This window comes from Podarcis melisellensis (genome assembly GCF_964234715.1).
Source record: "Podarcis melisellensis genome assembly, chromosome: 1".
In the NCBI taxonomy this organism is placed as follows: Eukaryota; Metazoa; Chordata; class Lepidosauria; order Squamata; family Lacertidae; genus Podarcis; species Podarcis melisellensis.
Window position 1 is genome coordinate 101075911 of NC_138528.1, and position 12615 is coordinate 101088525.

At 39.7% G+C, this 12615-nt stretch overlaps 2 protein-coding genes and 1 long non-coding RNA gene across 6 annotated transcripts in view; 2 read left to right on the plus strand and 1 right to left on the minus strand.

The window, feature by feature from the left end:
* The window catches only part of KIF5C (kinesin family member 5C), a 316620-nt gene that overhangs the window by 145944 nt on the left and 158061 nt on the right, over positions 1 to 12615 (plus strand). The window lies entirely within an intron of this gene.
* MBD5 (methyl-CpG binding domain protein 5) overlaps positions 1 to 12615 on the plus strand; it is a 105843-nt gene that overhangs the window by 89524 nt on the left and 3704 nt on the right. For all 4 annotated transcript variants that reach the window (XM_081928420.1, XM_081928419.1, XM_081928418.1 and 1 more), the window contains 3 exons: positions 3039 to 4247; positions 8452 to 8525; positions 11774 to 11849. In XM_081928420.1, coding sequence (XP_081784546.1) covers positions 3039 to 4247; positions 8452 to 8525; positions 11774 to 11849 — 1359 coding nt within the window. The remainder of the gene's footprint in view (positions 1 to 3038; positions 4248 to 8451; positions 8526 to 11773; positions 11850 to 12615) is intronic.
* Positions 1 to 12615, minus strand: part of LOC309380420 — a 48030-nt gene that overhangs the window by 4536 nt on the left and 30879 nt on the right. The gene's annotated exons all lie outside the window — the stretch shown is intronic.

Sequence of the window (12615 nt, forward strand, 5' to 3'; positions counted from 1 at the left end):
AGTATTTCTCTGCAGTTCTTGGACCTGGTGTTATATTTATTTATCAATGTTTAAGTTTTAGAAGTCTTTCATTGACTTAAGTATTCTGAAACAAATCCCTGTAAATGCATTTTTTAAATATCTTCCCTGTCATTGCTATCTGTGTGCATAAGTTAAGCTAAGAAAATGACAGAAACTATCAGCGGCTACTAGATCATAAAAGAGAGCTACCTTGTGCAGTAACATCATTATAGTACTTCCAAACTCAAAAGCTGGATGAAAATTAATGCAGAGTGTAGCAGAAGAAAAGCTTTTATTCTTTGAGAATAATAGCAAAATACATCATTTTGTTATTCTAGACAACTAAATATTTCCCTGTGTTTGCAAAAATCATGACCTTCAGGGTGCTTTTTATCTTCCTCACATTGTGCTATGTGACTTTCTGGTTTTTTTGCTTTGTTAGACATGAATCATGCATATATTTAATGTTGGTAACTGTTTAATGTAGCCATGACAAATAGTGCTAGACTGCTTTTCTATGCAGGCTTTGATAGATAATACTGGGGGGAAAGCTTAGATGCAGATTGTGAAAATACCATAGTACAGCCTGAAGATGTTGTAGATTCTTTAGGGTTAGTGAGGGCAAAAAAGGAGAAATTTAATCCACACAAGATAGGGGTGAGATTAATTAAGAAGACTATTGTACTAGATAAATGATTGCAACTGGTCCTGGTTGGGGTTGCAAGAGCCAAGTTTGCCTGGGTCTTCCTTGGGTTTGGGTAGTATCAGCATCAACCAACTTCAGCTGGATCGACAGTTACAACCCTATCTGGTGAAAGTAATCCTGGCCACAGTCATGCATGGACTGGTTATTTCCAGCCTACTGCAATACTTTGTAAATAAGACTGCTGTTGAACAAAGTTTGAAATTTTCAGTAGGTACAGAAGGGCACTTGTGGGGTCTCATGCTTTGTGCATGTACCGTATTTTTCGCCCCATAGGACGCACTTTTTCCCCTCCAAAAATGAAGGGGAAATGTGTGTGCGTCCTATGGGGCGAATGCAGGCTTTCGCTGAAGCCTGGAGAGCGAGAGGCATCAGTGCGCACCGCCCCTTCTTGCTCTCCAGGCTTCAGGAAGCTATCCGCAAGCCTTGCAAGCCCGGTGGGAGGTCCCGCCGGGGGCGCGAGGCTTGGGGCGGCAGCCTGCTTCATGCGAGTGTCTGTAAGCCTTGGGGCGGCAGCCGCGGCTGGGGGAGGGAAATAAATTTTTTTAATTCATTCCCCCCCCAAAAAAAAAACAAGGTGCGCCCTATAGGACGAAAAATACGGTAATAGCAGTCCTGCATCAGCTGCATTGGTTATCCCTTAGCTTCCAAGCTCAATTCAAAGTGCTGGTTGTAACTTCTTACAGTTTATTTTAAAGGGCTCCCAACACCAGGTTCTACAGACCTCTCGATCTAGTCCCAGGAAATGCCCCCTCTCCCCAGACTTTGCCTTTTACTGATTTTCATGGCACATCCTTTTACCTGACTGTAATGAGTCGATGAAATCTGATAAAGCCTCTTGCTAGTCTGGAACTTCCTCTCCTGCTAACTTTGTTTGGCTCCCTCACTTCAGAATTATAAAGAAACCCTAAAGACTCTTTGATTTTCTAATCTTTGGATTTATCTGTTGCTGCTTTTATCAGTTTGAATTTTGCTGCCATTTAGCTATTCATATTCTATTGCGTTATTTTAATATTTTTTATTTTACGCTGCCTTGGGATTGCTTATTCTGAAAGACAGCTGGTAGATAATGTAAATGAATACATAAACAAACAAATGTTTGGTAGCATGAGAGTGAGACCTACAATAATGCATATAGAATATACGTACTTGAGTTCAACTGGATAGTAGATTGTGAACTTGGCAAGTGTGTGATATAGGGATCTTCAAAGGAAATGTTTGCAGTGATGGTTAGATAAAGAGAAAATTGATCAAATCGGTGGAAAACGCAAGAAACTCCATGCATGGGGACTGGGAAAGCATTATCAAGGTATTCACTGAGGCTGCAATCTTGAGGGCAGATTTTGCACTTTAGATCCTATAGACTTAAACTGAATTTAAATAGCAGAAGCCAACTCCCCCCCCCCTCCCGGGGGGAGCAATAAAAGGAGAAGTAGTATCACCATTGTCCTCCCACTTTTTAAAGTAAAAAAATAAATAAAACTCCTAGGAAACTCACAAATCCAAAAGCATATTAAAACATGGGATAAAACAGAAGTTACATGAGCAAAACAGAAACATAAAACAATAACTTACTTGTAAAGTATAAAGGCAGACATGCCCAGCAGAACACAAGCAGAGCATTGCCTCAAGCTCAGCATCTTCTAAAGGCTCTCTAGAAAAAGTGCCAAGAGAAAGGAGTTTCCCAAGAAGAGAGTTCCTTATGGCACTGCTGCCAAAAAGGCCCTATCCTAGGTAACCAGTAGGGACCGCAGACAGCAGAGGGCCTCTGAAGAAGATCTGAAAGTATAGGTAGGTTCGTGCAGAATTCCAAGGAGTGTACGTGTTGTAAGGGCCTATTAGTAGCATTTCCCAGGGACTGCAAGGGTGACTTCCTCATGTGCAATGTGTTTCGGGGTAATTCAAGCCAAAGGAAGGAATCAAGAATAGAAAAAAACTGAGGTTGAGCTTGTAGGATTGGAAGTCTTACCAGGGCATGTTGTTGCATTCTGCTAACAAGGGTATAAAAATGCAGAACTTTTTAAGGTGAGCAGTTTAGCATTATTTGCTCCCCAGTAACATATTGTGGTGCACCTGCTCCTGTTTGTGGTTAGCTGCCGGATTTGGAGATTGGGCAGTGTCTTGATTAGGGAAAGGAATAGACTATATTTTATTTTTGTCCCTGTTTGTTATCATTCACTTCTAACGCCATGAAAAATGAATTTGAATCAATATGAATAGTAGTTCTTCATGCATGCTTTTAGTTTTTGTCTTGAATGAAACAATTCTGACCTGAAATTGCTATTAGAAATCAAACGAAACCTGATCTTATTTTCCCTCCTTCTGATTTTTAAAGGTGAGAATGCAAGAGGAGGCAGCTTTTCTGAACAAAAGAATGATCAGTCAAATGGGGATGCCACCAGTTCCCGAGAGTTCCAACACCCCACTTCCTCCATTTCAAGATACGGTGTGCAACTTGCAGCAAAGGACAGAGCCGTCTGTAGGGCACCAGGCAAAGGACAGCCTCAGCCTAGCTAGCCCGGGAGATGGTTCAGTCGATGCTATCTACAAAGCAGTGGTAGATGCTGCAAGCAAGGGGATGCAAGTAGTTATCACCACCGCAGTGAACAGTACGACACAAATGAGCCCCATTCCAGCCCTGAGTGCCATGAGTGCCTTCACAGCCTCAATTGGTGACCCATTAAATCTTTCTAGTGCGGTCAGTGCAGTAATCCACGGAAGAAACGTTGGCATTTCTGATCATGAAGGTAGGGCAAGGAACACGAGGGGGGCACGAATATTGAAGAATTCAGAACACCTTAAAAATTCCAGTGAGGGGGAGGGCTTGGAATACTATAAAACAACAGGTTGCAACACACCCAAAAAACAATGGGAAGGGGAACAAAGCCCTGGAGGGGAAATGAACAGATGGAAGTGTGAGGAATTTTTAGACCATTCATCCCATATCCACAGCAGTCCTTGCCATGAAAGACCTAATAATGTCTCCACACTGCCATTAGTTCAAGGCAAGCAGCATCCAATACTGTTACCCCAGCGAAATTGTCAAAGTGATAAGATGTTGGAGGAGAACTTCAGGTATAGCAATTACAAAAGAACTATGATGAGTTTTAAAGAAAGACTAGAGAACACTGTGGAACGATGTGCACACATGAATGGAAACAGGCCTCAACAAAGCAGAGGTTTTGGAGAGTTGCTGAATGCTTCTAAACAAGACCTGGCAGTGGAGGAGCAGTCTCCAAGTTCCTCCAATAGCTTTGAAAGTTCTCTAGTTAAAGACTACATCCATTATAATGGGGACTTTAATGCCAAAAGCATTAATGGGTGTGTGCCTAGTCCTTCAGATGCTAAAAGCATTAGTAGTGAAGATGACCTAAGGAATCCTGAATCCCCTTCTTCAAATGAGTTGCTACATTACAGGCCAAGGACGTTTAACGTTGGGGACTTGGTCTGGGGCCAAATAAAAGGACTGACTTCATGGCCTGGTAAACTAGTAAGAGAAGATGATATTCACAACTCATGTCAACAAAGCACTGAGGATGGGAAGGTATATTTATACATGCATTTATTTTATCTTATTAGTAACAAATGTGTCTCTTACACAATATTTTAATCTCTCTGTTGCTTTTTGGAAAGATATTATTGCTTATACCCTTTAATGTGCTGATGGAGTTTTCATTCCTATTTCATGACTACAATCGCAAAGGAGCAGGGTTGCTTTTCTCTCCTACTTGTGAACCTTACAGATAGCTTAGGGAAAGGACCAATTTACTTTTTTAAAAATACACAAAATGCATTTTGATAACTTACACTGTTGATGCCTTTTAAATATGAATTTATGATAGATTTATTTAATTCCCTGAATTTGTAAAAATTTGTACAACATTTGCATTTATTATAATGCATAGTAATTTAAAGGTAGGGACACGGGTGTCGCTGTGGTCTAAACCACAGAGCCTAGGGCTTGCCGATCAGAAGGTCGGCGGTTCGAATCCCCGTGACTGGGTGAGCTCCCGTTGTTTGGTCCCTGCTCCTGCCCACCTAGCAGTTTGAAAGCACATCAAAGTGTAAGTAGATAAATAGGTACCGCTCCAGCGGGAAGGTAAACGGCATTTCCGTGCGCTGCTTTGGTTCGCCAGAAGTGGCTTAGTCATGCTGGCCACATGACCCGGAAGCTGTATGCCGGCTCCCTCGGCCAATAAAGCGAGATGAGCGCTGCAACCCCAGAGTCATCCGTGACTGGACTTAACGGTCAGGGGTACCTTTTAATTTAAAGGTAGTTATCATCAACTTTATTATTGTTGCTGGTCCCCGTCCCCCCATCCCCCCATTCTACTGTATTGGCCCTAATATAAGCCACATCTTTAAAATTGGAGGAGGGAGAGAGAAAAGAAAAAAATACCTGAATCTAAGCCGCTCCATTCCTCGCTGCTCCTGGCTGCATACTGGGGGGGGAGCCACGCTGCATTGCCCACAGCCTTTCCCCTTCCTTGCTCTCCCTTCCCAGCCTTGGGGGAGAGAACGGGGGACTCTGCAGGGTGGGCATTGCTTTGCTGCACTCCAGGCACTGTTTGCCCCACGCTCCTGGCTGCATACCGTAAGGTTGCGAATATAAGCTGCAATTTAACTTTTCACGGTCGGAATTTGGGGAAAAGGTGAGGCTTATATTCAAGCCAATACGGTATTTCAAAAAGTCCCCTGACCATCTGGAGCACTTTTTATGATGCTGGATAGAGGCAGAGGGTCTCCTTGTACACGTGGTCCTTTGGATCCAAGCTAAAGCTAATGAAACTGTCCTAACAGAATGAGGTGTGTTGATCAAATCAAAACTCTACTATTGGTTGTACCAAGTTCTTCAATACCAGTGTTAAAACCTAAGGCCTGTGTTTCAAAGTTAAGTGCTTGTCTTCATATTACAACAGATGGGAGATGCAGCTTCTCAAACGAAACAAAAAATTCAGCCCACTAGCTTTTGTAGGAACATTTATTAGTAGTTATTGTTACTACTTTAACAGCAGCCACATTGTGTTACTCTTAATTTATGACTTGTTAAATTAATGGAAGTTTAATGGATTTTTGATTTTAAAACCTTTATACCAAGAGGTAATTTCAGGAAGTTCATTATAATTTTAGGACATTCTGTGCATTTATTGTTTTTTCAAAAAAAAATTTGGAGGAGAATCATATCAGTTCAGATCCCCAGAGGTCTTTCCAATAGAAATATGCAGTAAAAATATTTTTAATAAAGGAAAATAAAACTAAATGTTATTAGAGATAGTGCTAAGGTGATTTCTTAAAAAAAAACATTGATAACTTTGACTTCCATTGACAATTGTAATACATATTTTATATTCTTTGTAAACTGCTTGAGTTTTTATTTACAATTAAGCAGTATACAAATTCAAATAAATGAAATAAATTTAATATTGGCCAGGAATTCTAGAACAGTTTGCTGCATGCGTGTTCATCATGATGACCTGTATTAAATGATGACATCACTTGTGAATTATAAATTGGCTGTCATAAGTTTATTTCCAGAGCTAGAAAATGGGGTTCTGTGTCAGCTATGAGCATCTTTGGAATCTTTTAGATCTTGAGTCAAGAAGCTGCTTTCCCTGTACTTCTCATCAAAGGACTATTTAACTCTGTATGAGATGAGATATAAGTACTATGCTCTGGAGAACCATTTTTCAGGGATTAAAAATTGTCAAGATTTACTAATGCAAAATGAATTAGTATCCCAGATTCATATCTTCAGATAATCTCTTCAGCATGATCGTTCTTTGCTGAGCTTTAATATAGCTGATATTATATCTGTTCTGATTAACTTCAGATAGGCAATACTAACATCAGTATGGGATCCACAGTTATAGATTCCATACATTGGGGACACTGCTAGAGTGATAGCATTATGGTGTTGATCAGCAAATGCCTATATTTACCCTTTTGGAGTCCTCAGATCAGTTAAAAAGGATATGGAACACCAAATGCTCTACCACTGCCATATCACAAATGCTGTGATACATACTGATGTAAAGTTAATTGGCCACTCCAAGTTCTTACATTGTGCAAATGTTCAGGATAAAGGCTTTATGTTTCAATCCTGTTGCTCAATTGAAGCTCATAGCAGGAGTTTTGTTGTTGTAATGGTTCAGTTGACTTTATGCATTCATGCAATGTATAAATTCACTATTATTGATACAAAAAGATAATTGTCTATTTAAGTGTGTGTGTGTGTTTTGTTTAAAAGAAAAAAACACCAAAGATGCAACAATGAAGATAAACTAATAGAATTTATTTCAGATTTTAAATGTTAATTTCATTGATTGGGTTGGTGAAATGAACTGTGAAGTTCTTGAATACCATCTGAAAAACAAAGTTATCTACACATAATAATTGTAATGTCATTTGTACACACGGCTGCACAAAACAAAGAAATCATGCTTTTACAAAGTTCAATTAGAAATGGAATTGACTTCAGCCATCTGGTGCTGAAATCTATAATTTTTATTCCTTATTTCACAACAGCTGAACTCTCTTTAGTGTTGCCCAATTTGTAGTTTTTGTTGTTAATTACAGTGGACTAAATTGTATAGTGGAATATTGGTACCAAAACAAAATGTGTTGCTTTAATAATCAATGATACTAAGATTAAGCATAATTGTTTTACAAACCACCTCATTCACTTGCCATTTAAATTGTGTAGACAGGTAAATCTTATCCAGGACTTTAGCTGATATGGTGCAAACCTTGATTGTTTCCACTAAAGTTAAAGTAACATTAAATCTGAAGCAAGTAAATTGGGACTTCAGTTGTGCTGACCATAAACTCCCTGATGATGTTGCAATTAGTGCCATGGTTAATCTTTTCCTTTCATCCTGCTCTGAAAAATGCCCTTTTTTAATTTTCCTGAGTGACTTTGGGACTTTTTGCCAAAAACCAGCACAATATTAGGTAGTTGCTGCTATTCCTGCTGCCACCACTACCCTGATAAAACATATATCACGAGAGTTGTAAGCCAAGATGTTCTCTTGTGTTTGAGATAGTCCTTGGCTCTTATGCAGTGGGGGACCTAGATGAAAGAAATGTTGTTACTAATATGAATATTTAAATGTTCATGTGTAGATTTGGCACTTTACAATTGCAAAATCATCCACATGCAGAACAGATTTTTCATATGTAAATATGGATATGCAAGGGGTTTTATATGTGACTTATACCTGTGAGTAATGTTCATGCACTTTTTTGCATGCGTGCCAATTGGTTTGCATTCTATAGGACACTTTTACTGTGACTGTATTGTTCACCTTCAGTCCCATGCAATGCTGGAGTCTTTTTGCCCAGTATGGGGCTCAAACCCACAACCCTGAGATCAAGAGTCTCATGCTCTACTGACTGAGGCCTTCCTTGCTGTCCATGCCAGGTGGGCTTTAGTCAGTGTTGAAGTTTATTATTTTTGTTTGTATAATGTATCTGAAGGTGTCTCTGTTGTTGCCTTGAATAACTGAGTTTAAAAAGCAGATGAATGTTATGGAGACAGAAACCCATGGGATCATAGACTGTAAGACTGTGTGTCTATCTGCAAATCATTATTTAATAATTGGATGCCTGAGTGAATAATAGTTGTCTTCACCTGCTCTCACACAATTGACCAGCAAGTGGTAAATATAGTTAAGAACCGTGATACAAAGTTGTAAGAAAACTCTGAAAACCCTGAAAATGACTGACTTGGTGTTCATGTCTTTACTCAGGTGGAGCCTGATAAGTTGAAGACACTAACAGAAGGTCTGGAAGCCTACAACCATGTCAGAAAGAGGAATAGAAAGTAAGTATTCTATATATATGAAGAGTGGATTCCAGCGTAGCACTAAGTCTTACGTTCCATCAGGGCCCAATGAAATGTTCTCCCACCTGGTGCACCCACTAATCCTGTCCTAGAGGTTTTTCCCCAACCTCCAGAGCAGATTTGGAGAGGGTGTAGGTCACACGTGGGGAGACGGAAGAGGGCAAGTCTTACTGCACAAGCAGAAATTCTAGCACTAATAGGATGGGTTCACTTTATCCTAGAGATAAATGACACTCGTTACAAAGACTGAAGTTAATTTGAAAGAAGAATTGTAGTTTGTGGTGTGCTTACAGCTTCCATGCGCATGCACACACACCAATTAGAAGTCAGTTGGGTTTGGAAGAAGATGAGACAACACAAGCCACAGCCTCTTTGCCCATCTTCCTTCTCGCTTCCTCTCTCCCTCTCCCCCACCCCTCTCAGTCACTAGCCAATCTGAGCTGCGGAAGTTCCTTCCTAATCCCAAAGATGGCAATTAGCCAAGCCCATCCATAGAGTTTGCCAGAGATCATGAAATTAACATGCTCCCTGATGAGCTAACAAGCTGATTAGTGTATCCCGTTAGTAATTACCACACTGAAAAGTAGACCACAGCTTTAAAGCCACTATGCATCTTGTATAGAGGGAAAAAAACGATACACCTTAACAGATTAAAAAGCAATGAGCAGGTGAGCAATTAAGTGAGCAGCCTGCAGAGAGGGCACATCAGTCAGAGGAGAAGCAATTAACACCCTTTTTAGTTTAGCTAAGCACAAACACCCCCTTTCAAATGTAGCACCACACAAGCAGCTACGCAGGGGGCGGGGGAAGAGAACGGAGACATTTATTTGAACACATGCAGTAATTAGACAAGAGGTACACCAAAATAAAATGTAGGCCACACAAATACGTTGTTTATAAAAGGATAATATTTGAAGTTAAGCAAATTTTAGTTTTGGCTCTTTTAGCATACATTGTATAGGACACAAAGGAAAATACTATATCTGCATGAATACAAAAACGATACTGCTACCAGTTCTAACTTCTGTCAATATTACTGTTTGCCTGTTACTGTAACGTTATAGCAAAATGATTTATAATTGTTAACTCCGAGGTACCTTAGGAAGCCTTTTATAAATAAAATTCACTATTTGAATTTTGTTTCATCTAATCTTTTCTTATATCTATTAAATTCAAGGCAATTGCTTCCCCACATTCACAGGCAACCATTGCCAGGTAGGGCTGCACCAGAGGAAAATAGTTCTCTCCCACACAGGAGGGAGAAGGAAGCTTACTGTGCATTCTGGTAACAGAAGGAGCTGTTGAGCTATATCAGAAGGAGCTTTCTGACTGGGCCATGCTTTTAGGCCAGCCACACAGACTTCTTGTCTGCACCTTATCTCATGACGTGATGTTTTCCTTGTAGGGAGAGATGAACAATGCCTCGCTTTTAGTTTTAATCTCATTGCAGGTTCCTCTACAATCATCAGTTGGGGTGCAGACAATGAAGATTGGTAGGGGCACCTGTAGCTGCTCAGGAGATTCTATTTCAGATTCTCTCAGGACAGTGCACCCATAAAGGCATTATGGCCCAAAAGGACCAATGTATTTCCTGGGCAAAGGCAGACCATGGTTACATGTCCACAGACAGCCCAACACATCTAACCTAAAACAAAGTGGGGGCAGGAGAACATCCCATATTCCTTGCTATTTTATTTTCATAATAATCCAGTTGTGTTTGAGTGAATCTGAAACATTCTCTGCCACAAAGACGTGCAGTCATTTCATGCAAACATGTAAGTCTTTAATTTGACCATTCTAGAAAGAGGTGTATTCTGCACCTGTAATATCTAACCATATTATCACTTCCTCCGGTTTCTCTGAAGAGTCCTTAATATTTCAGTCCTTTTTGTGTACAGACCACTTGGATAAAAGTGCAATATAAATGATGCAGGCAAGATTAAATGTTTGCGGGCCAGTTTTCTTCTGGCCACCGTGTGGTCATGGTGCAGTTGATGGGTGAATTCTGAAGAAAATTACACATATAGCACGACAGCTATGAAACTAAAACAAGGCACTAAAAAGTTGCATGTTAAGCAATTTGAAAAATTCTGAAAAACATCCAGAATAATTGGTTAGCTTAATTACTGTATGCTGCCCTGCAAAAGCCACCCAGTTATCTGTTTCTTTCCGTAACCAAGGGCCAAGACAGACAAGATTGATTTGCTTCCTGGATACAACATGTATATAGAAAATTGAATGGACTCTGCATATGCCATAATGTGTCTGTTTAATCTCTGTTGCAAAATGAACTTGTATGTGTTTGTGACACCTGACAGTGTAAATGGAGTTTCCACTATGGGTGCTATATGCACATAAGAAATTAATATTGTGCAAATGGCCCTAAAGTACATAAGCATATATGGAACCCTAGGATCCATAAAAGCCATAGATATCATGGAATATTCTGTAATTAGACTGAAGGTAGAAGACACACTGTAGAAGCTTTCTTCATATTGAACTCTCCAGCTATGGAATAAATGCAGTGTTGTTCAGTTTGGGACTCAGGTAAAGCAAGCCATTGTTAAATTCTGCAGCAGCTTGGTGATTCTTTAAAGCAGCCTAAATAGTTGAATCATGCCTTTGTGAGAGGCAATTTTTTTTGGCGCACATACTGATTGCACATAGCTAAGTTAAAAAGAAAGATACATTATCCTCTTGATACCTGCTGCTTTGTCTCTCTCTCTCTCTCTCTCTCTCTCTCTCCCTCTCTCCCTCTCCCCCCTCCACGACAACCAGTGCTTTCTTCAAACATCCACTTTAGCATTTTAGTAAAAATGTGATAATTCCATGCTCTGCTTTTGAGCAACGTGTTCTTTGTTGTGCAGTTTGTCATTTTAAAAGAAACACCTTTAAAAGAGGCAAACTAAAATACTGATTGCCCCATAAAGTTAATTTGCAATTCATGTAGAAAAAAAGATTGATTTTATGCCTATGTGTTTAGTGTATGCAATTTTTTAAAGTTACAGTTTGCATTTTTGGTTTTTATGCTTTTTGAGGCATAGGCTGCATTTAATCTAAACTGCTATATTGTATGCAATGGATGGTCTCCCATGGCTGAAAATTTGAGTAGAATGTTATTTCAGTTTGCAGTTTATGTCTTTAAATTACATATTTTTAAATTGCATATTCTACTACAAAAAGTCATGGGCATTCCTGTAATTTTTTTCCTTTGTTTTTAATCCTAGAAGTGGGAAGCTAAATAATCATTTAGAAGCTGCTATACATGAGGCCATGAGTGAACTTGACAAAATGTCTGGGAATGTGAGTACCAACTGCAGAATATATAACTTATTTAAAGCAGCCAGGGGTGGGGGGTGATTCTAACAAAATGATCGTTCTATTTTTGCAACTGAACCTAAATCCTACAATTAGAGAGCCATTATAATTTCAGCAACCTCAGAGAACTAGAAGCTACCATAGATTATTCCTAGCATTTGATATGAAGACATGAAACTTGATGAAGTTTTCTAAAGCCAAGCAGGTCTGCATCTGTCAGTGCCTGGATGGGAAACCTCATGGGAACCTAACATACACCACCTTGAGTTCCAAAATGGAAGAAAGGTGGGATATATGAATGTAAGAAAGCAAGCGAATAAATAGAATGGGACCTTTTAATGATATCTCTTAAGTCTGGAAGCACAGGCCTCATACTCAAGGTCCCTTATAGTGCAATCAAGTGCATGTCTATCAAGAAGGAAGTTCCTTTGAGTTCAATAAGGCTTAATCGCAGGTAAGTAAGTACAGAATTGCAACTTTCAATATACGTAATAATTGATCAATGTGCCTCAGTCTAGCACACTTCCTCTTGGCTTGCATACAAATTGTTTGGCTTCGTCACTCCTACAGTTGGGAAGGGATACACATTTACAGTCGAAAGGGGCGCGGTGGTAACACCATTCAGGGCAGACTCTTAACGTTACCTAGCTGCATCACTGTAGGCAGCTCACTGTCATTCTGTATCCTCACCTCTACTATGGGAATAATTACTTGGGTCTAATGGTGCTCGGCACAATGCTTCTGTTTCCCA